The sequence below is a fragment of the Argiope bruennichi genome, chromosome X2 (genome assembly GCF_947563725.1).
Source record: "Argiope bruennichi chromosome X2, qqArgBrue1.1, whole genome shotgun sequence".
Taxonomy (NCBI): Eukaryota; Metazoa; Arthropoda; class Arachnida; order Araneae; family Araneidae; genus Argiope; species Argiope bruennichi.
Genome location: NC_079163.1, coordinates 4,120,783 through 4,147,214, shown reverse-complemented (window position 1 = coordinate 4,147,214; position 26,432 = coordinate 4,120,783). Strand labels below are relative to the sequence as shown.

General features: G+C 28.3%; 1 protein-coding gene across 2 annotated transcripts in view; it reads left to right on the top strand.

Moving 5' to 3' along the window:
* LOC129960469 (carbonic anhydrase-related protein 10-like) overlaps positions 1–26,432 on the top strand; it is a 423,345-nt gene that overhangs the window by 120,264 nt on the left and 276,649 nt on the right. For both annotated transcript variants that reach the window (XR_008783594.1, XM_056073927.1), the window contains exon 3: positions 1,390–1,461. Coding sequence is in view for 1 of the 2 variants with exons in the window: in XM_056073927.1 (XP_055929902.1) it covers positions 1,390–1,461 (72 nt within the window). In the remaining variant the exon portion in view is untranslated. The remainder of the gene's footprint in view (positions 1–1,389; positions 1,462–26,432) is intronic.

Below are 26,432 nucleotides of genomic sequence, written 5' to 3'. Positions count from 1 at the left end.
TTATCTTATTCAATTGCTTTTAGATGGTCTTCCGGATAGTTAATGATTCTGTTCTTAATTATTTGGAAATTTCCAATGCCTCGTATTTTGTAAAATGGTCGCTTTGTGAAAAACAAGCTTGCGTTTGTGTGAAGTCTGATCCTTGATATATAGGATTTTTTAGTATTCAGCAGATTTATAAATAAAAATGATGATAGGAATTTTAAAAAATAGTAATTGGTAGTAATTAGTAGTTGGCAATAATTGGGAGTAAGTAGTAATTGGTAGCAATTTAGTAGTAATTGGCAGACCATTACTTTTTTATTTTTAATTTTGAAGATAATGTTCTAAACATAATTTCGATTTTTGTAAAAGCGCATGGATGGAATCCAAAAGTTTACACTCTTCGAAGATGTTCATTAGTAGGAAGCCCTTAAGAAATTCACTATACTAACATTCCGATTCATTCTCCATATTTTAATGCAGAAAACATGAAATGATGGTAATCATGAGTGGAACAAATATGGAAGTAATTCAATTACGATGAAAATCATATCTCCAAATAAGTTCAATCATTCTAAAACCCTTCACAACTGAAAAAATATAATAATAGTAATAGTATAGAAAAATATGTCAGCTTTCATCCAGTAAATTATTTCCTTCATATTAACTCTGTGTGCTCTGTGATCATTTCCGAACTAAAATTCTAGAAATAGTGGCAATGTTTTCTTTTCACATTCGCAATTAAAATGAAAAAAAAAATGTATTTGCTTTAATCGATAAGATAAACAAAACGATTCTGTGCCCTTATTGATTTGATTTCAGTTATTTGTTTCATTTATACCAATATATAACTATACATATACATCCGTTCATATTTCCTCAATGTAAAGAAAAAAACAGAATTGTCCGAAAAATACTTATATTTTCTTGGCTGTTATCAAATTCTGTTTATTCATGGTGAAATCGAAATTCGAATGAAATATCTCAATCAGCTTATCAAAAACTCAGTAAAATGGTTCTTGTAAAAATTTTATATTTTCATTCAGTTTAGGTGCTATTCTTTTACTCTTTATTTTTGAATTTCATGAATTGTGCGTCATTATGAAATTGCATGATGAACTTTATAAGAACTGTCGATTGTGTAAAAATCATCTGATCTTTGGACCTAATAAAAATAATCGGCTTCTGATTTTCTAACAGCTGTTCCCTTTCTCCATTCTGAAAATTCAATTATTGCATAAAAGACCTTTTCAATGACAAAATACTAACCTATGTTTGCTCGAGAATCCGCAAAATTCGGCGGCTTAATTGCAGAAAAGGATTCGGCATTTTTCTTAGTTTTGTTTGAGAAAAGACATGCAGGAGTTATTTATAAATTTGGTTGCTAAATACTGCCTTTTATTGCAGGTTCTACAGCATATGTTTATTCCGGTGGATCTACCAGCTGGGAAGATTGGTGGACGTATGATGGCATATCTGGTAAAAATATTTTCCATCTTGATAAAGAATGAGTATTGCGATGCAACTCTTGAAATAAACAGTCTATTCACGAGGCAACTAAAGATAACATTTTCAAGTCGTATGGTGGACGAACGCGCTACTTTTGCATCAATAAATATTTGGCAATTCTTAAGAAAATTTAAACATTTGTTATAGTATTTTAAAAATTAACAAGATATGTGTGCAATGTAAATACGTAGAAATTATTAGAGGCTAAAATCACAATGACCATACCATGTCTGTATCTGTTCATCATTTGAATGAAAGGAAATGTGTAATTTTTCTTTTCATTTTTAAATGATTTAAATATTTTAATAATGAACTCAGAAGATTCATGTGTGCCTTATTTTCTATGATTGTGCATGTAAAATACTGAAAAAAGGTGAATGAACTTTAGAATTTGAATCTCGGATAAAATGATTTTATTAGATAATTCCTCACGGTAACCTGGAAGATAAGGGTAGATTACTTTTCATCTAACTTACTATTTTCAAATTTCTTTCACTCCTAGAAAAAAAACAATGGAAATGGTCTTCTTGAAACATTCTTGCATACCATCCCCGCATAAGATTGTAGACCTTGGATAAGACCCATGCAAATACCTTGCATGGAGTTGGTAAACGCCATGCAAAATATTACAAATGACAGATATGCTTGTCATTACAAAATATAGATCTTTGAAATGAATATAGAATTTTTAATGAATCTATTTTGAGAATACGTGTTATAGACGCTTTTTTTTTTTTTTTTGCAAACTGATTCACACCGATATTTGACACGAAATTACAATTGCAGAGACAAACCACATAACGAATTTCATTTATTTAAGTCATCGCGTTGACATGCATGAGAATGTAAGAACTGAAAGATGGACCAACTGTGAGCAGATTTGATACGCATCTCTATTTTAGATACTAAATCTGTGTACCAAATTTTATTGACACAGTTCTTTGCGTTTTGTAAATTGAGTCCATTGGTGCTCCAATAGCTTAGCCGGACAATCAGACTTCCTCTGAACTGATTTTGCTTCCCATTTGATAAAAATCTACAGATTTGGTGACAAAACCGTCTATGAAATTTCATTTTCCATCTCAAAGCTTTTTGGATGTCACAGACAGCCAGAAATCTATTTCTCGGACTCAGGGACGTCCGAAACAAATGTCATCCAAATCTCCAGTTTGAATTTTTTGACAATTACAATACCTTCTCGACACGTCCTATACAATAAAGTCAAAAGGAAATATAACATATGGAAGCAAATATAGCATTTTGCTATCGAATAGTTCAGTATTTATTGCAAAATAAATAATATCAAAGTACAAATATTATTAAAAATAGTATGCAAATCTCGGCTTGTCACTGAGTTTATATTATATAAGAACTTCAAAATGTCTAGAAAGTGCCATAAGTTTGTATTATTCGGCAAGAAAATAAAGCTCATGGATGCATTTGAAATCGATTTGAAGAAATGAACTATCGTTTGCAAATATTCTTCTCTCAATGAACTGCAAATATTTACATTCGATAATAGAAAGTACCCATTTATCATTTGATTTTTTATTTATATTGGTGTGAAAAAATCGTCTGCTTTTCCTAATGAATATTGGTACTAAAATTTTATCTGTTGCGCATTCAAATGTTTCAATGATAGCTATTCATTGTAGTCAGAGGACATCGGTTTTTAGAAAAAAAAATATTCTTTGGCACTTGTTTATTAATTGCGTGCTATTGGCAAAGGTTCGGTTTCACCGCATTTCATTGGTAAACATAATCTACATGATATCTTTGCCGATTTCTTAGGGATTATGAATCGGTTAATAAAGTACATTTCATGGGTTAAATCCGTGATAGTTATCTTTTATTATTACAATATATTTTAATACAGTATACATTCAGTAATACAGTAGATATCAAACCAAGAACCTTCAAATGAACAAAAGCTCCAAAATAATCAGATTTATTATTAAAATATATATATATATAATAATCTAAAAAGCACGCAGTTTCTGAAAATGAAGTAAGCTGATCATTTTTACATAATGTTGCCATGAAATCTTTCTCCTCCTTTATTTTATTTAGTAGTTTATTGAAGTTTTTAATATTTACACCAAGTGCATTTAAAAAATTCAAACTATAGAAGTAAAAGAAAATTAGAAGTTTTATTTCAAAACTGGCTTTTCTTTTAAATTGTTTCAAACCTGTCAACATAGATTTTTGATGTTAGAAACAGTCAATATTAGGTGCTTGAAAATAACTTTGTAGTCCCTAACTTCGAAGCAATTGCAGCTATCGAAAAACTTTAAATAACAAAAGTTGTTCGTCTTAATGAGTCGCTCATTTGGCTAATTCGGTTGATTTCTCTATCTTAATATTAAAGAAGTTATAGCAAAATGAAAATTGCAAGCCCCCTACCATTTCTATCCCCTCGAGCTAGATGAGCTAGATTAACTTATTAACTTTTATAAATGAATATATATATATATATATATATATATATATGTGTGTGTGTGTGTGTGTGTGTGTGTGTGTGTGTGTGTGTGTGTGTGTGTGTATTTCATTAAAAATTGAACCCTGTTACATTTCTGATGAGAATTTTATTCCTGAATTTCAATTTTAGCATTATTTTTTCTTCTCATTCAATTTAATATTTTATTTTGTTATAAGTTTATTATTTACAGACTTAAAAAGTTCTGCACGTGTCTTTGAAGGATACATATGCGGCTACGAAGCCCCTGCATGACACAAAGCTAAAGAAAAATCAATCCATATAAGAAATGCCATTTATTATCTACATTGCCATACATCATGTGTGATCGGTAATGACATTTTAAGACCTTAGTCAGTGACTATTACGGGGTGATCTCTTAATGAACTGCTCAATTTATCTACATCAAGATTTTTTTCAACTTAATCATCATGTCAATGATGTATTTTTTTAACTTTTTATTTCAGAAGCTTCGTGGAGATGCATATAATCTTATTTATTTACTATGAGTCATAATTGTTAAGAATCACGTTTGTACATGGTTAGATTCAGCTAGACGCCAGTTGTTTATAAACGTTATAATAACTTATATAAACATAATAAAGCAGATAATAATCTCAGTAGTTTCTCTAGCCATGTGTTCTTATTAACTTAATATTTTATAATCTATAGAATTAGTATTTTTTGAAAGTTTATTTGGTAGTCAGACTAACATCTTCTTTTTATCCACTGCAGCTCCCCCCCCCCCTCTCATAACCTAATGGTGATCCCTTATCAGAAATCCACAATTGCATTCAATACGATTTTTCTTATTCACTTATACATGACTGATAAAAGACGTGGCAATTGGAAAAAAACGTGAATAATTTCAGATAAGTTTAATGTATGACTGTCTAAATTCCCCAATATTATTTTTAAAAAATTATATCTCTGCTTTTCATACTTCGCAGAATTATTTAAAATATATGAAGTTTTATAAAAAGCAATTTAAATTTGGAAAAATCTATTACATCTAAAACTTATTACATGTAAGATAAAAGTTGATTCAATTCATCAATAATAATAATATGTTTTTTCATTCGAAATAAATTCTTTGAGATACATTTTTTAATTTTATGTTATTAATTTTATGTTATTTATTAAACGACGCGTCAAGTATTTAAATTGGTTTTATAATTAGGAACTATTTTACTCCTACAATTTTCAGTAACAATATTTACAAAAATCTTTTACACTTTTGATTCATTATTTTGTTTGTAAGCATATCTTTCTTTTTCCTGCATAAAACATTAAAAAAGATTGAAAAGTTTCCCTTTTAAAGAACTTGAATGTTCAACTAATTAAAAAATATTTGAATTATTTATGTACATTTATTTTTTATATTTCCTTTACATAAGAATGCTCCTTCTAAAAAGTTGCAGAACCTCAACTATCCAAGTTTCTTCAGTCCGTTGAAATGAGCTTTTCTCGTAAATCAGCAATATTTGGAGTTGATGAGAGTTCTGTAAAGCGAATTTGTCTCAACCGAGTTTGTTAAAAACGCCGATAAGATTAAGAAACTCATGAAAAAAATAATTTAAGCTAATTTTAAACATATCACTGTGGGTAGGGATCTTCCCACAACGATATAAGATAAAAAAAAGTTTATATAATTATTTGAACGGTTCTTTTTACAATAGGTTTTCAGCTGCGTTTATTTATTTTATTGAATAATTACAAATACTATGGTATTAAAATGAAATATCATTTACCTTTAGCAAATCGGTTTTCACCACACCGTTTTTGTTCTCGCGCCCGATTCATTCCTATTCCACTCAACGTTACAATAAAAGTTAGTCGCCTGCTCTGAATTTTTAATGCATCGATCTTTCCTTTTTGGAGCTAAGATAAAAATGTTGTATTCTTCTTTCTATTCGACAAAAAAGAATTTTTAAAATGAGCAAACTCTTAGGTCAGATATCTGCTTGGGTTTGAGGGTTTGTAAGGATCAGCTAGTAGTCAATTGGTAAGATTAGGAATAAGGTGTTAATAGTAGTTCAATGGGAGATAATAATTCCATTAACTTTTCAAAACTGCAACGCATTAAAAATCAATTAATATGCTAAAAATGAATTAATTATAAAAAAATAATGTATTAAATTGTTATAATGTACATTATTAAATTAATACACTGTACATTAAATTATCATACTGGGCATCATATTGTCATTGTTGCACTTGGATCAATAAGCTGTACATCTAGAAGTAATTTATCGCCTTTTGAATCTGAATTCAGTAGACTCTTTATGCTGTTTCTCCATGCAACATCTCCATGTCTCCAGTTTTGTGAACGACGTATCAAAAACGTTTGCAATATTTATATATTATATTCATTATATGTTTTTTGCCGTGATGTATCTAAGGAACCTTTTAATCATCAAGTAAATGAAAGAAGAAAAATTCACATTTGTCATTTCTCAACTTTTAAGAATCGAGAACCTTTTAACTTCTTGTTGCCCATTATTATCCTTATAAGTTTTCATATCGATAGGTTTAATTTAGCCGTGGTTTGGAGGAATAAGAAAGTTATTTTAGAACAGACAACGTTCATTCAAACCATGAACAGATGATGAGGATACTGGTCAGGTATGAATATCTCCCCATGTAACATCGTCGGATGGAAAATTTCATCCAACCGAATTTACAGTATATCTCACTCGAGAACATGACTACTCTTAGAAGGAATCAGATTTCAAATCCGGATCCTCTGCTTAGTTTATTAACCCTTTGCACTCGAAAAAGTAATTCGATGCATAATTATTCACTTAATACATGGACTTGTTTATTACACCAAAACATAAATACATACAACTATTTTAAGTCGAATTTCCTTGAAAAAACGAATCTACATCTTTTTGCCATTCTGTAGGCATTTTTAACAATTAAAAATTAAAATAAATAAATAAAATGCCAACATGATTCACGGTCTTGAATGGTGAGTGAGAAGCACCATCCGAGTGCAAAGTTATCACCGCAGCTCCCCCCCTCCCCCAAAAATAGGAAATCTATTGAAAAGGAAATGATGTTGGAAAAAGATTTCTCAGACTGGGTTTGGCTCATTTTACCATTTAAAAGTTAACAAATTCTAAATACTCTCTCCTCCCTTCGTACAAAAATTATTTGCATACACGTGAAATGGCATCACTTTCTAATTATAATTTCCATATAACTTTCTACATGAATTAATCTCATTTTTTCTATATTTCTTCAAAAAGCAAAGAAATAATCTAAAAACATTCAATTTCCTTGTTGGAATCTATGATGACAATAAAATCTTGTGAATGATTGCAAAATGTTTAACATAAGGGTTTATCTTGTTGCAAATTGCTTCAAGTTACGTAAGAGGCGGTATCCCTGCTGATTTTCAAAGATGGGAAAATTGTTGTTGTGGAACTATAGATTAAAAAGGTAAACGAATAAAAAATTATTCTAATTGCAATAATTGATGAATTCTGGAGGGAGTACTATATTTGACAGATAATAAATATTTTAAAAGGAAAAAATAAATACCAATGAGAGAGAATGAATAGAAAATATTTAAAATATTCTGTCCCGACAAGAATTAAGAGATTTTTTTAAAAATCTGAACAAAAAGTGAAACCGAATTTTTAAAAATCTATGAATTGCTGAACTTCCGAAATTTCTTGTTGTATAAATCCTTTATCAGATTATTAGCTGCACAAATTTCATTTCAAAATATATATGGATACATTTTTTAACACGTTTTTGATTTTTCAGTCACACTTCATGAGAACTGTACTTTACAATTTGAACTAGTCAATTCTATTTCAATATGTAAGAAATTTATATGAATGTACGAAGTATTTTTTTCATGTACTTCCATTTAAAGATATCATTATGAGTTTATTAAGTTTGTGACTTTCAGACTTTATTTTTAACTGCGAACATACGTTTTGCTATATTAAATGTGTGATGATTGTGTTCCTATTGAGGATAGGGTGTGGCCGATCACTAAAAAAATGGAAAAGGAATAACCCTACAATTTCAACAACGGGCAAGCCGCCCGACTAGTCACCCTTAGTGGTATTCTTTCAGAAAACAACCACCATGTGAGAGGGAACCTGCTTTCTTAGTTTACTATTTTTTCTCCATAGAAATTAACACATTGCACACTTCAGAAAAAGAAACTTCCTTTTATGTATCTTTGACCGCTGACAAAAATGAGAAATTATGCCGAAACCCGTAGTTGCACATTTTAGGCTGTTACAGAGATTTCTTCTTGTTTCAATCAATACATTTGTCACAGAAAGATCTGTTAAAGGGTTTTAAAAGGGTTATAATTGAAAGATAATTTTTTTATTTTCTTGTAATGTTTCAATTGTTTAGCATGTACCTGAAAAAAAAGGAGTGCTCATCATCGTGACTTTCTGGTTGTAGACTGGCTTATAAAATTACATTTGTAGAAAGATTTATTTCGGTTTTTCGTATAGACTGATTTGGCTTAATCCTCCGAGCGGCTAATTATTCTAAAAATGTCTTCTCAAAAATGTATCTCTATTCGTCAAAAGATTACTTCAAAAAATATCAGCTTCACGGTAGTGGGACAAATGCGTACAGACATTTGGGTACGGGTCATAAAAGGCCAATAAATCATGCGCAGCTCTTTGAAAAAAAGGTGGTAGGGACTGATTATTCTAGGTTTGCTAAAACATATGTTATCTGTTGGCAAGAGTACTTGGCGAGAAAATGTATTGGTATTTTAACTAAATATCGATACTTAAACACAAGGGAAAAACTTTTGTTTCATTGTGTATATGCTGGCTCTGTACACACCAGGCCGTCTGCCTATCAAAGTTGGCAAATATATACTTTGGAGGGTAGGAAAGTGATTTTTTGAATTTTTAATTATAATTTTAATTAATTAAAAATTAAGAGAAATAATGAATTTTTTCCGTGATAACTTTCTAAAAATTTACAGTAAAAAATAGTTTTTACTTGCAAATCATATCAATTCTCTGCATTATTCATTCACAGTCAAAGTATGCTAAATATAGTTCTCAAATGAAAATCAATAAACTTTAAAAGAAGATCTGAAATAGAAATTCCATTCTAAAAAATGACACCTGAACTTAAAACTATTACCATCACAAATCGATTCCAATTATTTTAAGATAAGTGGATCATTTAAATGTGCATTTCAGCGAATTAATAGCACATAAGTCAATAAGAGAATTTAACAGTTGATAAATTTCCTACCATTTGAAATTAAATCTGTTCAAAGATGCCCGGTAATCAAACAAATAATTCATATACACATGAAATAAATTATTTAATAAACCTGATATAGTTATAAAAATACATCAAATCTCATATTTAAAAATCTAGTATTCTCAGCCTCAGCGTTGCGTGGCAGACGGTAGTGGGACAAATGCGTACGGACATTTGGGTACGGGTCATAAAAGACCAGTAAATCATACGTAGCTCTGAAAAAAAGGAGGTAAGGAGTGATTAGTCTAGGTTTGCTAAAACATATGTTATCTGTTGGCAAGAGTATTTGGCGAGAAAATGTATTGGTATCCAATACTGATGTTTAAACACAAGGAAAAAAACTTTTGTCTTTATGTGTATATGCTGGCTCTGTACACACCAGGCCGTCTGCCTATCAAATTTGGCAAATATATACTTTGGAGGGTAGAAAAGTGATTTTTTAATTAGAATTTTAATTAATCAAAAATTAAGAGAAATATTGACTTTTTTCCGGATAACTTTCTAAAAATTTACAGTAAAAAATAGTTTTTACTTTCAAATCATATCAATTCTCTGTATTATTCATTCATAGTTAAAGTATGCTAAATATAGTTCTCAAATGAAAATCAATAAACTTTAAAAGAAAATCTGAAATAGAAATTATATTCTAAAAAATGACACCTGAACTTAACTATTACTATCACAAACGATTCCAATTGTTAAGTGGATTACTTAAATGCGCATTTCAGCTAATTAATAACACACAAGTCAATAAGACAATTTAACAGTTGATAAATTTCCTACTATTTGAAATTAAATCTGTTTAAAGCTTTTGATAAATCTAGTAATGAAATAAACAATTCATATACACGTGAAATAAATAACAAGCCTGATATAGTTATAAAAATGCATCTTCTCTTATATTTAAAAATCTAGTATTCTCGTTCATATGAAAACTTTATCTTTTCATACGTAAATATAAACGGAAGATCTTGACTATAAAACATACATGCGATCAAAGATCTGTATTCTTTTTACAGAATAAAAATACGCAAACAGGGATAAACCAATAAAATTAATGATTTTTTTTTTAAATTAAGATAATTTATGTTGGAGATAACATTATTTTTTATATTAATATTTTTAATTGCACTGAATTGCATATTTCTTTCATCCAAATATGTGTGTGTTAAATTTAGTATCTCTACGTGCAATGGTCTATATTTTAAATCGACTGAGAGACGCATATATCTATATATATATATATATATATATTCACTTTTTTAATTTGAAGAAAATCTTATTTTGTTAGTTTAAGCTTTTGGATTAAAGTCGGTATATTCCACATTTTAATTTTTGAATAGTTTTAAACAAAAAATTTGGAGATATCTGTGAAATTTAATATATATGCTTCCGTGTTAAAAGTCAATTTTTTTCTATCCCTCCCCCTCCATTGTGTGTGTGTGTGCGTATGTTATCAGGTAGTTTGTTATTTAAGTTCCTAAAATAGTCCTTATTTTATTTTATGAATTAAACATAAAATTCGGGATATTTTAATAAAACATTACAAATGGAAATGGAATTATAATACGCAAGAAAGCATTTTTCACTATTTTTTAAACTTATTCCGCATTTACTATTTGTTTAATTTTTATAATATTGCATTGTATTGAATATTATTTTAAAATATCCTTAGTGTTATTTCTTTTGTCTTTTGTGACAATGTTACAATTTTAGGTAATTTTGAATTTTTGTATTCTCTTATTTTTCCATTGATGATGTAAATTTTGAAAGTAGAATGCATAAGAAGCTTATACAGAATACTTATAATAAATATTAATCGCAAAACGCATATGCGGGCAAGTTAACATAATATTCTAGTTCGACGAAGAAGTATTTAAATATGACGAGTCTGATTAAATGACAAATCTTAACAAAGAGTGATTAGTTAAAAAATGCAACAAAGAAAAATACTCTCAGCTCTTGAAATTTTTTGTAGTTCTAGAAAGGTATTTAGTTTTATACTTTCATTTAATGACAGAGGGCCTTGCAGTCAAATTTATTCAATTCATAATCAAGTATTGATTAAATTTATTTGGGAACTGTCTTTTGTTTTCGATATTTTGCTTAAAATTAATTTTACGTTTTGACTGTGCACTTTTTTTATTTGTACAATATTGAAATGGACTTTTTAGAAAGAGACTTGCGACTTCAGTTTTTAAAATTTACTACTTAAAATTGCTGAATAAAAATTAAATTAAAATCAATAAAAAATTTGGAGGGGGAATAGGGCTTTGAGATTTGCATTATCTCGAGCAAAGTTTAAGACGACCATGAATTCTTCTGAAATTAGAAATAATTACATTGTTTAAAATACAAAAAAAAAAAAAAAAAAAAAAAAGCTAATCAGTAAACATTTCGATAAAGGTGTAGATGTATATTGTTGAAGAGTGTATTATCAGAACTTCATTGAACACTATTTTTAATGACTTATTGTACATATAAGAACGATATTTAATAAAATTAAAGATTCTGAAGAACATATACTACATATATTGTAAAAATCATTTTTCTTAATTCTATTTTTTAACAGTAGATTTTGATTATGGTTTAATAAATACTGCAACTAGAGGAAAATTAAATATGAATTCAGCTAATATCTCCTACAAATTTTAGCAGATACAAATGATCAGTAAGCAAAATATTAATATACTTCTGATTTAGTAAGCTGCTTATTTTATGCACCGTATAATTACAATATTTCATATACAAAATGCAAAGTCATATAAAGAACAAATAATTTATCTTTATCAGAGTACAGATTAAAAAAAAATGTAACAACATTCAAATTAAATCTGCGATGATAAACAGAAAAGTTTAAATGTAATTTGTAATGGCGTTATACTCTGAAAACTTTTTTTTTTAACTGATATAGCATGGAAACTTTAACATCCGTAGTTGGAAGATATTCTTACTACTTACGGCATTTCAAGAATTGCTTTTGCAACTTTTCCCTCCTTACAAATCATTCCAATACCATTAACCTCATTTAATTGTACTTTAAATTTAAGAAACAACTTTTTTTTAAGTGCCTATATTTAAATAATATATATTTTAATGTTCGAACTTGAATTAAATAAACGAATCAAGAAGAAATAAAGCAAATCTAATGAAACGCAAACTCTTTCGTTTAATGCAAAACGTTATATTTATGTAAAGTAATGCATTTATATCTAAAATCTAGAAGAAATTATTGTTATTTCGAAGTGGGTACACTATTTATATGACAAGAAATTTCATTCATCAATGATTTTTATCATACATTTTTGAATAAATACATTGAAAAACAATCCATCTTTCATAAGAAGCGAAGTGGAAATTATTCATATAGTATTAATACGCATGGAATTGTATTGATGAACGTATTGTTTATTCGAAATTGTGTTAAACATCATGGTAACTCTTGCCAAATATGACGCTTTTAGATAACGTTTAAAATGTTGTAACTTCTTCTAGAACTGACCCTTATCAGTTATACAACCGACTTGTAAAGGAGACTTGACAGTTTTATGACTGGTACGCAAAAATCATACAACCCAGCTTCACATGACAGAGTGTTCGAAAAAGAAAGGGGCATTTTCCTCTTCCCTTCCTTCCCAGCCGAGGGGGTCTAATTACCCCAGTGGGGAAACTGGATTGTAATCCTCTGGCTATCTTATCTTATCTTACTGACTGACCACTCCTCCCCTCTCTCACCCCGCTTTTCACTCCCCAACTTTTTTTTTTTTTTTTTTTTTTTTTCGTATCAGTAAAATTTAATTCCAAACTAAACTGTGATCCGAATTCGTTTTTCGAAAAACTACCACATCTTGGAAAGGGAAAAAATCTTTTCCATTAGAGGGCTTAAATATTTTAATTAAAATTTTTGTAATCAAATTGATTATTACATATATTTCTTTATTCCGACAACAAAGCATAGTGTCTTTTTACAAAACACACTATGCTACAAGTTGTCCTTTCATTAAAAATTTTATATAAAAACGAAGAAAAGCATTTAGAAATATAAACTGGTTAAAATCATGCTACGCATTTACATTTTTTCTGCAAATAATATAAGTAATATTTAATGCAAATAAATATTTTTTTTTCTCAAACGTATATTAATTTTCAAAATCTGTGTCTCCTACACTTTATTTTTTTCTAGAGACTTAATTTAAGAAAACTTTTACTCTGAATAATGGAAATTTGACATCGTAATTATGAAGCCTCACCAATTAATGTCGTTTTCATTTTGTAGAGGAATATATACCTCGATTATTCTTTGACAAACTTTTTTAAGCTGTATATCCAAGTTTTTGGAATAAAAACATTTATATAAAAGCATGAAAATATCATTTTAAGGGCGTTCCTACATTTAATAACAGTAGGATATTTTAATTTTGAGTTGAACATTAACAGGATTTTTTCAAAGATAATTGAAAGTAAGGGAAAAGGAAAAAAATAAATAAATAAAACAAAAGGAATTGTTCACTAATTTTTTTTTTTTAAATTTCAAACTGATAAAATCAATTTTTAATGAGATATGAAGAGTTACTAACTGTATTTCGCCCACAGCAGTTTTAGTTATTTATTTATATTTAAGGGACTAAGTCACCTAAAAATTGCCATGAAATAAAGCGTAACGCTTTTGAAAAAATAATGAATTGTCCACTTTTTTTTTTTTTTTTTTTTTTTTTTAAAGATTTTGTCTTAATATCTTTATGTCTGTTTTGAATCAAAAGTAATTTATCACTTTTAATAGAGTTTTGTTTTTGAATCAAAAGTCACTTTTGGCAAGAAAACACTTTTCAGTGCTTCAGCACAATCTATCTTAGAATCTATCTTTTGTAATCATCGAAGTTAACAGATAGGTGCATTTTTTTTTTTTTTTTAAATTATGAATGCCAGAAAGTGTAAGTCTATACCCGAAAGTGTAAGAATCGAATGTTCCAAATTAAATGGTTTCATGTTTGCCATATTTTTCAATGAAACCAAGGCGAAACAGAATATAAACCGAAGTTAATGCTTTAGGTAGGGATTGCAATACCTGTATTCCGGGATACCGAATACCGGTATTTTGAGCCATTTGTACAATTTTCTTATACCGGTATTCACAAGTTTAAATACCGATTTTTCGGTATTTACTAGACATTTTTTAAATTGTCTTGCAATTGTTTATATTGTTTAGGGATCGCCAAAATAGCAAAATAGTATACGTTTTTGTTTTTATGTCTCCCTAACGGTCAAAATTAATTAGACTGTGGATACAAAGTTGCATCGTACAATCAAGAGAAGTGATAAAATACTGTATGACATTGGATTGTAAAACCCTCCATCTTTTGCGCATGCGTTAGTACGGGTTTACTTTGACAAAATAGGAGTGAGAGGAAAGATGAAAGGAGACGTTTAGGAGGAGATTCTAAAACACGTTGGAACAGTTTACTCCTAATGATGGAACGATTTTTGAAACTGAGAAATCCAATCCAAAAAGAATTAATCGACTTAAACCAGCAAATTAATTTTTCAGGTAGTGAATTCGACTTAATATCCAGAACAGGTTGTTATAACTTAATATTAAAACTGGCTGTTGAGGCATTATGTCGGAGAGATTCTTATTTATTAACAGCTAATGCAACAATAAATTTCATGTTGCAGTCACTAAAAGAACAGCTCACATCACTATCAGAAGAATTATATATTACATTGAAAAACGCACAGAAGAAAGGCATGCCGATATAGAAAATGTCTAACGGTATTTACATAATTATAATGATTTTATAAATGAAAAAGAAGAAAAAAGACTAACCAATTCAAATCTGATCAAGTTTATAGTAAATTTTCTTAAAATGTTTTTACCCACAAACCTATCCACATTCAGAAGAATTCGATACAGTTATCGGAGATTATGATGGCATTACTGTGAAAGGAATTGTTTCTTGAACAAAAATTAAAATTAGCGATACAAAAATTCAACAAATCTAAAATACAATACAGAAATCAGCTATATCCAAAACCATCCGACGAATAATCGATTTATTTGAAGGTGAGGGATTTAGAGGTAAATATTTGGAAAAAGTATATCTCAAATTGCTAACAGTACCACTAACTATCATAGATGCCGAAAGAGCGCTTTCGACAGCTGATAATTTTTGTACAAAATTACATTCCAGGCTTAATGACAGTAAAATTTATGCATTATATTTTTAAGATCACATTTCAAAAATTTGTAATAGTACCACAGACTTAATAGTGATGTTAACACATTTTTTGTTTATCTAAACATTATTATTGCCAGACTCCATACACTTTCAGTGGGTCCCCTCACATGTTGGTTTAAATGGTAACGAGATGGCAGATAATTTAGCTAAGACTGCCTCAGCTGACATATTTCATGGTGATGCAACACTAACATTCTGAAATCTCCTCTATCAAAAAGGTGGCGTCGAGTGCACTTTGGAGAGTCCCACCTGCTCACCCTTGGTACTTTGGTAAGAGTCCCGGTTGGTGTCACCGTCTGAATATCTCTAGAAAACAGCAAACGACTCTCTCTCTCGTTTTTTAAATGGACACACCAAATCCCTCATCTTCCAAAACGGGCGGAGGATCTTTGCTGAATGTCCTTGGTACAAGGCAGATCAAGCCTCCCACAATCATATTCTTAAATGTTTAAATTTTACGATTTTTGAGATTTTAAGGGATCCGCTATTGTTTTTGGACTTCTTAGAGATCTTTGGTATCATGGAGATGGTATAGCTGAGGTGATATAGCGCAGCTCTACTACCTTGGATCAGAAACAACAACAACACTTTTTGTGATTGAAATAAAGAAGATGTTCCCTTACTTTTTTGTGATTATTTATATACTGTTATAATTAATAAGTTACATATTATTTTTTGTGATATTTACATTCTCTAATAAAACTGGTAAATAAAACAAAGAAACATCCGTGTTTTCTTTCTTTTCCTAAAATTTCTAATACCGTTATTAAAACCGCTATCCGAGTATTAAGATCTGAAAAATACCGAATACCGGTATTGAACTTTTGGTCCGATATTGCAATCCCTAGCTATAGGGAATGATAACAAGCATATGTTTGTATCAACGTAGCAACCTTCAAATTTAGTTTTACTAATTTTCATCTAAAATTTTGACGCTGATTCTGTATACAATTTTTTTAATCGTTTCGTAATTCAAAGAATCCTATCTAGAAGATGTTAAAATATCTATATGAGAATAATTTCCTTATATTTATTTTACTTGTATTGTTTGATTTATATTTTGTTCAAAAATCTGCAGTTTATTTGTCTCCATCATTAATCACTTACAAAATACAACCCAGTATAAATTCGAAGTTAAATTTTTAAAAAAAATAGTGAAAATTTAATTTGCATTTAGCATTTTGTTTCAATTATTAAACTGATATTCATTTTACTTCTATCATTACTCTCACGATCTCTACTTTTTCATTTTCTTGAGAATCAATCACTTAAATATAAAACTTTTTTTTTTCAAACTTCATTTTTCACAAATTTTGGAAACTATTACTATGATACCACTTGAAATTGTAGAAATGTTTTTATGGTCGAATGTTTTTTTTTTTCTTTTCTCGGATTCCTATTGATAAAAAAATCATATATAGCCATTTTTCAATACCCTTGGTTTTTATTCCCTATAGAGTCGAATGTTCAAAAAATAATGTAAATATTTGTCTTAAACTCTTACCAGTTATTTCATTCTATATAACATGCACTTAAATGGAATTTCAAAAATTTAGCTTATATGAAAAAAATGCTTAAAACTCATTTATTTCAAATTTGCTCCTGATCTCGTTAATTTATCATTACATTTTAGAGCTCAAGTTCATGGGACTTCATAATATAGATTCATTTTAAAGGACTGTTATATACTTTTCTTCTAAGTTTAATAATGTTTCATTTAAACTCGAAAAATTAATATAATCTTTATCCTGTAACACTCAGGGTAAAACTCAGAGGCCAGTTTTGTACATATTAGTCAACAGCTATAAGAATAAAATGACTGTTAGTATTTTTTCCTAGGGAAAAGTAGAATTCGATTGGACTATTTAAATTGCAAAAGTTTAAAAAGAATTTAATTTCTAAATTTTAAGAAAAAAACTTTTTTAATATTGTTAAATATGATTATCGCTATTAATAATTTTTGTAATTCTAATATTTGAAAAAAAACCCTAATTTTTTTAATAATATATATTTTAAGCTGTCATTTTGAAAAGAATATCTTTTCACAAGCAATTTTTGTAAACATTTTTATATTTAATATCTTAAACCGATTTCCTCACGGTTCTTTTTTTGAACTGATACCTGTTATAAAATGATAAAATTCAATCACATTTTATTAAAATTACTTCAAATTTACTTTGAATGAATTTCATCTTCAGGTATTTAGTATGAATAGCACATGTTCACACTCTGCTACTACCGTGATTTCCCGTTTCATTGTAATCTTCAACAAAGACATCAATGAACATTATTTTATCAAAGAAAACCGTTTGCGGCACAGCTCACCTGCGTGAACCATGAATTCTGCAACCGTCTCCCCACCCTTACCCCGTAAATTATTCAACACTACATTACACAAGGGAAAAATATTGATGGTATATATAAATTAAAACATATTTTTGCAAGGCCATTCTGCAATGCCTCTTTGCTCTCAGATACTCTATTGCAGATGTATTTACAAATTTTCAACATGACTCATTGAACGCAAGGTTGTTCCAAACCAACTTATATGTTAGAAAAAGTGGAAAATTCTGTAACAACCTAAAAATATCCCGAATATAATAATACATGAATGATACTACATATAAAATTATTTGATTTTGATGAAATTTCTGCTTTAGTTATTTTAACCCTTTAAAGGGCCATTTTTTTCTAGTCATATTATGTTAAAATATTTTTAGGCTTCAAATTAGAATAAGAAAATGGATTCATTTAGCTTATTAGATAAATTTAATTTGATTAATTAATTAAGTTGGTTAATTAATAATTAAATAACAAATCAAGACACATCATTTTGTCTGAGATAAAGAACTGAAGCGTCTAAGTTTCTGACTTACTAAAAAAATTTGTCAGAACTTATGCCAACCTACATTTCATACAAAGATTGATAAATTTGGCGGGGAGCATACTTCCCACGGCTCTAGAAAGGGTTTACCAATGTGACAATAAATCACTAAAAATACATTAATTTTTTTTATCAATTTTAATGAAACTGCATTAAAATTTATGAAATCAATTTCATATTCTACTTTCGAATATTCATACCCTCATCCAATCTTCCTCATTGGAATGAGAATTTAATTTTAATAAATTTCGTATTTAATTATGTAAGCTATCACATTTTTCAAATAACTTTGAAAACTATTTTGTAGATGTAATGGATTTAATATTTTCTATTAAAACTTTCTATTAAACTTAAATCAATATGAGGAAAAAATAAAAAGAAAGAAAATGGGAAATTTTCGAAGGATCAAACTTTAATAAGTTCGATTTAAACGAAAATTTCAGTTTTGATTTTTTTTTCTTTTTCTTTTTGAACATTTATTGTGCAAATAGCAAGTAGAAATCCCATTTGGCAGCATTATTTCATCAATTTTTGAGTCTTTTCACGGAAAATACGTCAACTTAAAAGCATTAAAATATTTACATCAAGAATTCTAAACAAAATTTTCTTCAACTAACTCTTCTAATTTTTTGTAATACGTGAAAAAAAATTCCGGATGATTGCGAAAATTAATTTAGCGATGTTTGTAAGCAATACAAGTATAGTATGCAAGTCCACTTACCATTTCATTTGCTTTATTTCATTCAAAAGCTCATAAATAGTTATTGTTTCCATGGAAATTTCAAATAATCTGTCAACGATTATATATAACTAGTTGTGGATCTCCATTTCCTTAAAATCAGGTTCATTTAAATTGCTTTAAATTTTTTTTCCTGAGTATTTCAGAGTGAATTACTGCTTCATAAGTGTTATTAAAAAACACATTGAGCATTTATTATTTTTCTTCATAAAATATTATAGCACTACAGAGAAAAAAATAATGATATTTTTAAAATTTTAATGAAAATAAATTTTTTGAAAATTCAATTCTGAAATGCATTGATATTTTAATAAATTTTAAATATAAAATAAACCTCAATTTCTTAATTAATGAACCAGTAAATTTCTTTCAATATTTTATTCAGTATTAAAAAAGAAGAAGAAGAGTTGCAACTTTTATGTCAAAATATAAATTTGACAAAACCTTCTTGAGATATTAACAGATGCAAATTTCTATTTTGAGCAATGACATTTCTTTCCAAATATTTATACTATGGTTAAATTTTGATTCAAAGTAGGGTTTTTTAAATATAAAAAAGAAAAAAAAATGTTATTGTTATTACCTTAATAACAATTGACATATTTTAAAATGTTTAATCACAGTTTTTATAATAAGATATTCAAAAACATTTTGTTTTACTTTTGAAAATAAGTACTTATAAAATTTTGCATCCATAATAATAATTTAAGAAATATTTTGTTTCTTTCCGAAAGCATCCTTCCCCATTTAAATCGTTTATAAGATAAGGAACTTATTAGTAAGAGCAAATTTGTTTCATCCGGACTACCTGTTGTCTTTCCAATCCATCACTGCGAAAGACTTCTTTAGAGGAGGGTGACGACAATGGCGAAAAAACACGTCTTTTCCGATTTGGAGGGCAAAATCCTAAGTAAGAAAAAACTGTTTGCTCCCATCTTGAAGACAACCGACGAGGGCGAAATGACACGTTTCCGCCCGTCTTGAAATGGACTTGTTTTGCAGAAAAACACGTCTCGGGCGCTTGAAGGGTTAAAACTAAAAAAGAATTTATCATAGATTATATGCCAAGTTTTATTATTTATAATCTAAGTTACTGTGTTCTCATACATATTGATATACAGAAATCTGGTTCAAAATCAAACACAAATCTGCAACTGTGATAAAAAAATCAGATACGAAATTATATCTGGATTTTTAGCTATTGTGTTCAGATGCACAGACTAATTTTCTTTCAACATTTGGTTGGAAATTACAGTTTTAGTGTTAATCACGTATCTAGCTCTTTCACTTTTTGAATTGTCGTTTTCATTTACACTAAGACGGACACACACACACATAACTTTACAACCAATAAGAATTAGTTAAATACAATCGAAGTTTTCTAACATAATTTATTAGAAAAATCTAAGTTTAGCAACTATCGGAATCATTCCGATTTATTCTCCAGGCATTTCTGATCAAGCCAACTGATAGAAATGGAATCATTGCTTATCACATCAACTGATTCCTCTCTTCCATTGGCTGCTCTCAACTTTTTGATTTTATCTTGGTTGGAGCTATTAATCTAAGATTATGGAATAAGGCAGGGAATCGAGAAATGGCATTTGATTTTGCAAATAATTACATTTAAGATTAATATTTAGAGAAATCTAAAGTGCTTAATTGATTTTTAAATCCATTCATCATTTATTATTTTAACATATTTAAAAGTACGAGATACATCTGAAACAAGCACAGCTTACGATATTTGAAGATGAATAGGGAATAGATATGACTTCTTTTATGGCTGAGGGAAAAGCAGGTGTAAAAATGATAATAGTAGCTCTAGTAGAAATTCGGTTTCCTTAAGATGGCCCATGATACAGTTTTACAGGGGAGTGTTTTCATCTTTTTTAAATATGTTTACAGTTTTCTGAAGGCATATAAAAATGATCTCAAAACTTAACTTGACAATTCTTATTAGTTTGATAATATATATTTCAGACGTGGATACGTGGGTTTACTGTGAGTCTTCTCGATACTTGCCTAACTGTCATTGTGAAAATTTTCTTTCATTAGATCTTTAAGTTCATCGTCTAATCTATATTCTTTTGAAGATTTAAAAAAAAAGAGAAGCCTTACTTCCATACGATTGTTTTATGATTACCAAACGATGCTAACTTACCTGGCCAGAGAATTTCTCAGTTCAGTGTCCTCGATTCAATGGAATTTTGTCTTCCCAGAGAAAATGTATAGAGAAAATGAGCACATAAAAGGAAGAGTCCTTAAATATTTTATTAACTGGGTTATTGTTTTTATAATAGCATAAAATGTTTTTGGAAAATATCAGTCTGAAGAGAAAGTTGGATCTTTCTTCAATAACTATTTGAAACAGTTGCTATTTGACCAACTATTTGAAATTTCATTTATTAATGAAATGTAATGCTTCCACTAATCGATTATCACTTTTTTCTCTTAATTTCACAATCTGCCTACGCAAACAAATAGATAATTTTATCATATAACTAAAGCAATTATAATGTTAAAGCAAATAACATGTAAAATTTTTACTTATAAATTTTTGTAAGCTAAGGGCTTAAATCTTAAGTTCGCTTTCAACTAAATAATACAAGATTTAGTTCGAGTTCTTTGAATTAAACTTTTTGAGTGTGGTATTTTCATCATAAAAAACAATCGTAATTTTACGTTTCCTAAGTTCGAGTTTTAAGAAACTAATTAAATAAAATGTTAAATTAAAATAATTTCTATTTATTTTCTAAAAAAATTAAATTCAGTGATGAAACTCTTTCAACTATGCTGCCACAAAAATCCAATGATTTCCATATTCTCACTATTCATACTGTACTGTAATTTTAAAAAATGTATTTTATAAAATTGGTAGAAAATTATCTTTTCGTTTTGTATTGTTGATTTCAATACAACTTATTGTACTAGTCAGCTTAACAAATGTTCAGTTCCTTGGAGTGTAAATATTTCGATGCAAGAAACTGGCTTTTATCCTTTTGATATTTCCTAATTGGCTGCAAAGAAAATTGAAATGTTAAAGAAAGAAGATTTTATTGCATATTCTATATATATCCTATTCAATTGCATATCCTTATGATAAAAATTTTAATATTTTTAACGCTAAATATTAAAATAATGGAGTCTATTTTTTTCAAATCTTTAATTAGAGAGTATTGATTTATTCCGCAAATAACTTATTAATCAAAACTTACATGGTCCTTAATGATAGCATAATCTGTATGCAAAAGAAATAAATTAGTTTGAATGATAATAATTAATTAATCTAAGTGAAATGAATCATTTCAGGGATGGAGTATGTCTAAGTTATTTTTTCAATATGATATCCAATGCCTTTTACTATCAATTAATATTTAGGCTGGAGAGAGTTAATTCTTTCGTATCTTGTTTCATTACAATGTAATGAATTTGGGAAATTCACTTGCCTTACATCATTATAATGAAATTTTATATTAATATTGCGTTTTATTACCATTTAACGTCTTCTTTTATATATTCTACCTAGAACAATTTTTCTATACTACCTGTGGGTGATGATATTGGTAATAATTTATTTAGCATAATGCGTGACATTTGGAAAAAGAGTATCCGATATTACATAAAATGTGGATGATTTGTTTTCCCTATAGGATAAATAATTTCTTGTCTCAACAAATTGGTTTTTATTCTTAAATTAAAAATAATAATGAACATCTCTTGCACAATGCCAGGTTATCAAGTGAGAAATTTTTGAACAACAGGAACATATCCAATCAATTTAACTTTTTTGAAGCATAACTAACCACTCAACCTTTTATATTATTATTAATATTCAAATATAATTTAAATTAATATGGTATTTTTAACTACAAGATGTAATTCATCAAAGTTGATTGCTATCAATAAATTAATATTATTAATAGGCATTCTCTTAGTTGATTACTTCAATGCTATTAATAATATGTCGACCAATTTTAACTAAATGCATCTTATCAGAACATGGAAAAATATTTTTGCTTTTTTGTAAAATACTTTGCTTTTTACATATGTATTTCTTTGCCACTACAAATTTTTTATTTTCATGATTCATGATTTAGTTTATAGTGATTGATAAAAAAAATAATGTTAGCAGTTTATGCAATTTGAAATAAGTTAAATTTGCTTTCAGAAATGAATGAATTCATAATTTCTTATTAATAACAGAACTGCATATCGATCCAGGGGGCAAGCGAAGAAGCTGACATCACATAATAATCCCAAAAGAATCACAGCATGATTCTTGGAAGTTGGTGAGTGCAACGAGTAAGGAGTGTGACATCCTAATTACTACAAATAGTTTAATAATTTTTAAAACTTTTTTTTCGATTTGACACTTTATGCATTTGCATGAATCAAATCAGTACTAAAAAGAGTGTACGCTGAAAATGTTCGAAATTATTTTTCTGAGCAATAAAAGATGAATCAGTTTTTCTCTGACAGAATCTCTCTGATTATTATTTAGCTTAATTTGAATATTATTTTTTCCCATTTTTTCTCACGTTCAGTATACACTTGAGCAGAAGACTTATTTCACCATTTCCCTATGCTATTTGCACTACTTCACTGATTATAAAGTTCACAAAATAAACTCATCCAAAGAACGGGAGAATTTTATTAATTTCCTTTCTTATTTAATTTTTTCCAACTTAAATAAGTTCCCGCTGCAAAAGAGAAAACCTTTAATGATTTTTTTTTTTTAAATCATACTTCACAACTTTCCAACCTGACTTTTTCTTCTTATTCTTTCATATTTTGAATTTACTTCTACTTCCAATACGCCCCTCGTGTTGCTTTTATATTGAATTTTAATCTTAGTTTTTAGGTCTGAATCACGCGCTTTTCTAGAGCTGAAATCAAACTTCAGCATAATAAGGAAATTTTTATTCATACTAAGAACCGTTTTCAGTTTTAACTTTAACAAAAAATGGTGGAAAGTAGGAGTTAAAATTCAATATGCATTCAAATTTTCCAGTTTCTTTCTTTCTTTCTTTTTTTTCTGTATTTTTTTCTTTTAAGGAAATAAAATCCTCAGTTTTATCTCTTTTTTTCATTTGATTTTGAACTGTTTATTTGGAAACGACTACTGAAAAGTCCTGACTATGTTAATGTTCCTTAAAATATAAAATCTTGCTTTGAAAACAAACTTTAAATAATTCTACATAAAAATAAAGGATTTTTAAATTAATGGAGAGAAAGCACTGATACTTTTTCTTTCTTCTTTTGAATTTCTCTTTTTTTATCAAACTTATATCCTTTTCCGTTTTATATCTACAATTCCTTTAAAAGTTATTTAATCTTCAACAAAGTTTTCAGCCCATTTATGAGCAGAATTGTAATTTAGAAGTTCGAATAGATATTTTGGATAATCAAGAATTTTGGAATAATTATGAAACTGTGGAAACTAATTTACTATAGAATATAGCATATTCAATATACATGGTATTTAAAAACGATTATCCCAACTGTGTAGGCCTATTAAACAGCCTTGTTGATCATCGGAAATCAAAAATAACAATTGAGACTTTAAATTCAACACAGTTATAAGTGTTCAATGTGACTCCTCCTCAAATTCGAAAAACATTTAAGTGGTGGAGTAACTCATTCCACATTTTTTTCTGTATATCTTGAGTGAAGTTTAGAAAGGATATAGATATGTGTGCATGGCATTATTTTTTTTACCAAACAGCAAGCGTTTGTTCCCCCACTACCAAGAGACCTTGACGAACTTAAGACATACATATCTGTAGGCTTTCAAGTATCGCATTAGAGATGCTAAAAAAGCATTTGATAAGTTATACGATTGAAATCGTTCATGTATTTAAAAGGGCTTGCGATGAACTCGTCTAATTGCGTTGAATTTAAACAACTGCTTTTTGTAATTTTTGAAGAACAACAAAGTTATACTTTGATTTCTTTTAATTACCCTAGAAGTTGGGATATTCATTTATTACCCTGTATATTTTCTTGATTCAATAAAAATAATATGCATTAAATGAGTGCAATAGATCATTTTTGGATTTACCGTCTTTCTGAGTTCAACAAATTATTCATTCTGCAAAATATAGTTAAAAATATTTCAGCTGAAACAAGGGCAATTTAAATAATAAACATTCAAAATTTGTTTGTCATGGCTTAGCTCTAATTTGTTGCAAACTCTTAATATGTGTATTATTAACAAAATTTCTCCATTTTTTTATCAATAAACTTGTTTTTACATTGTCCTCTAGAAAAATAAATCAATGATATATAACTTTAGCAAGAACTGTGAAAACTCATATATTTTCATAAAATAAAGTAAAAAACTTTCCTTTTTCACTTCTAAATACTTTCAAGGTTTGAAAGTTCGATAATATAACATTATATTTCAATTAATTTAAAACATACATGAACTAACATTTTGTTACAGCCATTTCAACTGTTTCTAAGAAATAAATTAAAAAATGAAGCAGTTTGAAAATATAAAGAGTATCCGCTCTTATTGTGACCCAAGAGCTAAAATATAATCTAAATTTCAATAAAGTAAAGGAAAGCTAGGAAACTTAAATTTTTCTACATTCCCCCTTCTAATTAATCATATTTAATTAAATATTCGCTACTGAGATACTAACATTTTAAGCAAATAATAATAATAAAAATTCTCATCCGTGATTAAAATAGACAAAATTATCCGATTATCAAGTAACACTGACCGGATTACGAGGCATCAAGAACTCTCTTAAGGGACCATATAAAAAAGGAAATTATTCTTTCAAGATTTATAAAGATTACATTTTCTGTGATTCTTTATCATGAGGTGTAACAATTACAGAAAAGAGATACACGAGAAAAGATTTTTAGTATCATTTGATTAGAAGCGATTTATTGAGTCTTATTTCTTAGAATTTTTATTTAATACATTGTAAGACATAAATACAGGAGGTTTCTAAAAATTAATTTCGATCATTTATTAAAATACTAGCCGCCTTTGGCGACCAGCCCGTTCGCCACTCTTAATGTTCGTTAAAATTTTAATAATTAAAAATTTTATGCAAATCCTGCTTTAATAGCTTCTTCATCAAAATATTTTAAAACTTCAAATTTTGATAGTCATATAATTCACTCATAATATTATAAAGACCTTCAGTCATAACGAAATATGTATCTCTCTCATTTTCTGTCAGCTCCCGTAGAATCTGTGCCTTAAATTAAAGTGGAAAGGATTAATCTGCAATTAATATAATAATTTTTTTTTTACTGAAACAAAGCATTTTTTTATAACATGATTACTGAAAACAGAATCACTGAGCGTTTAAACTT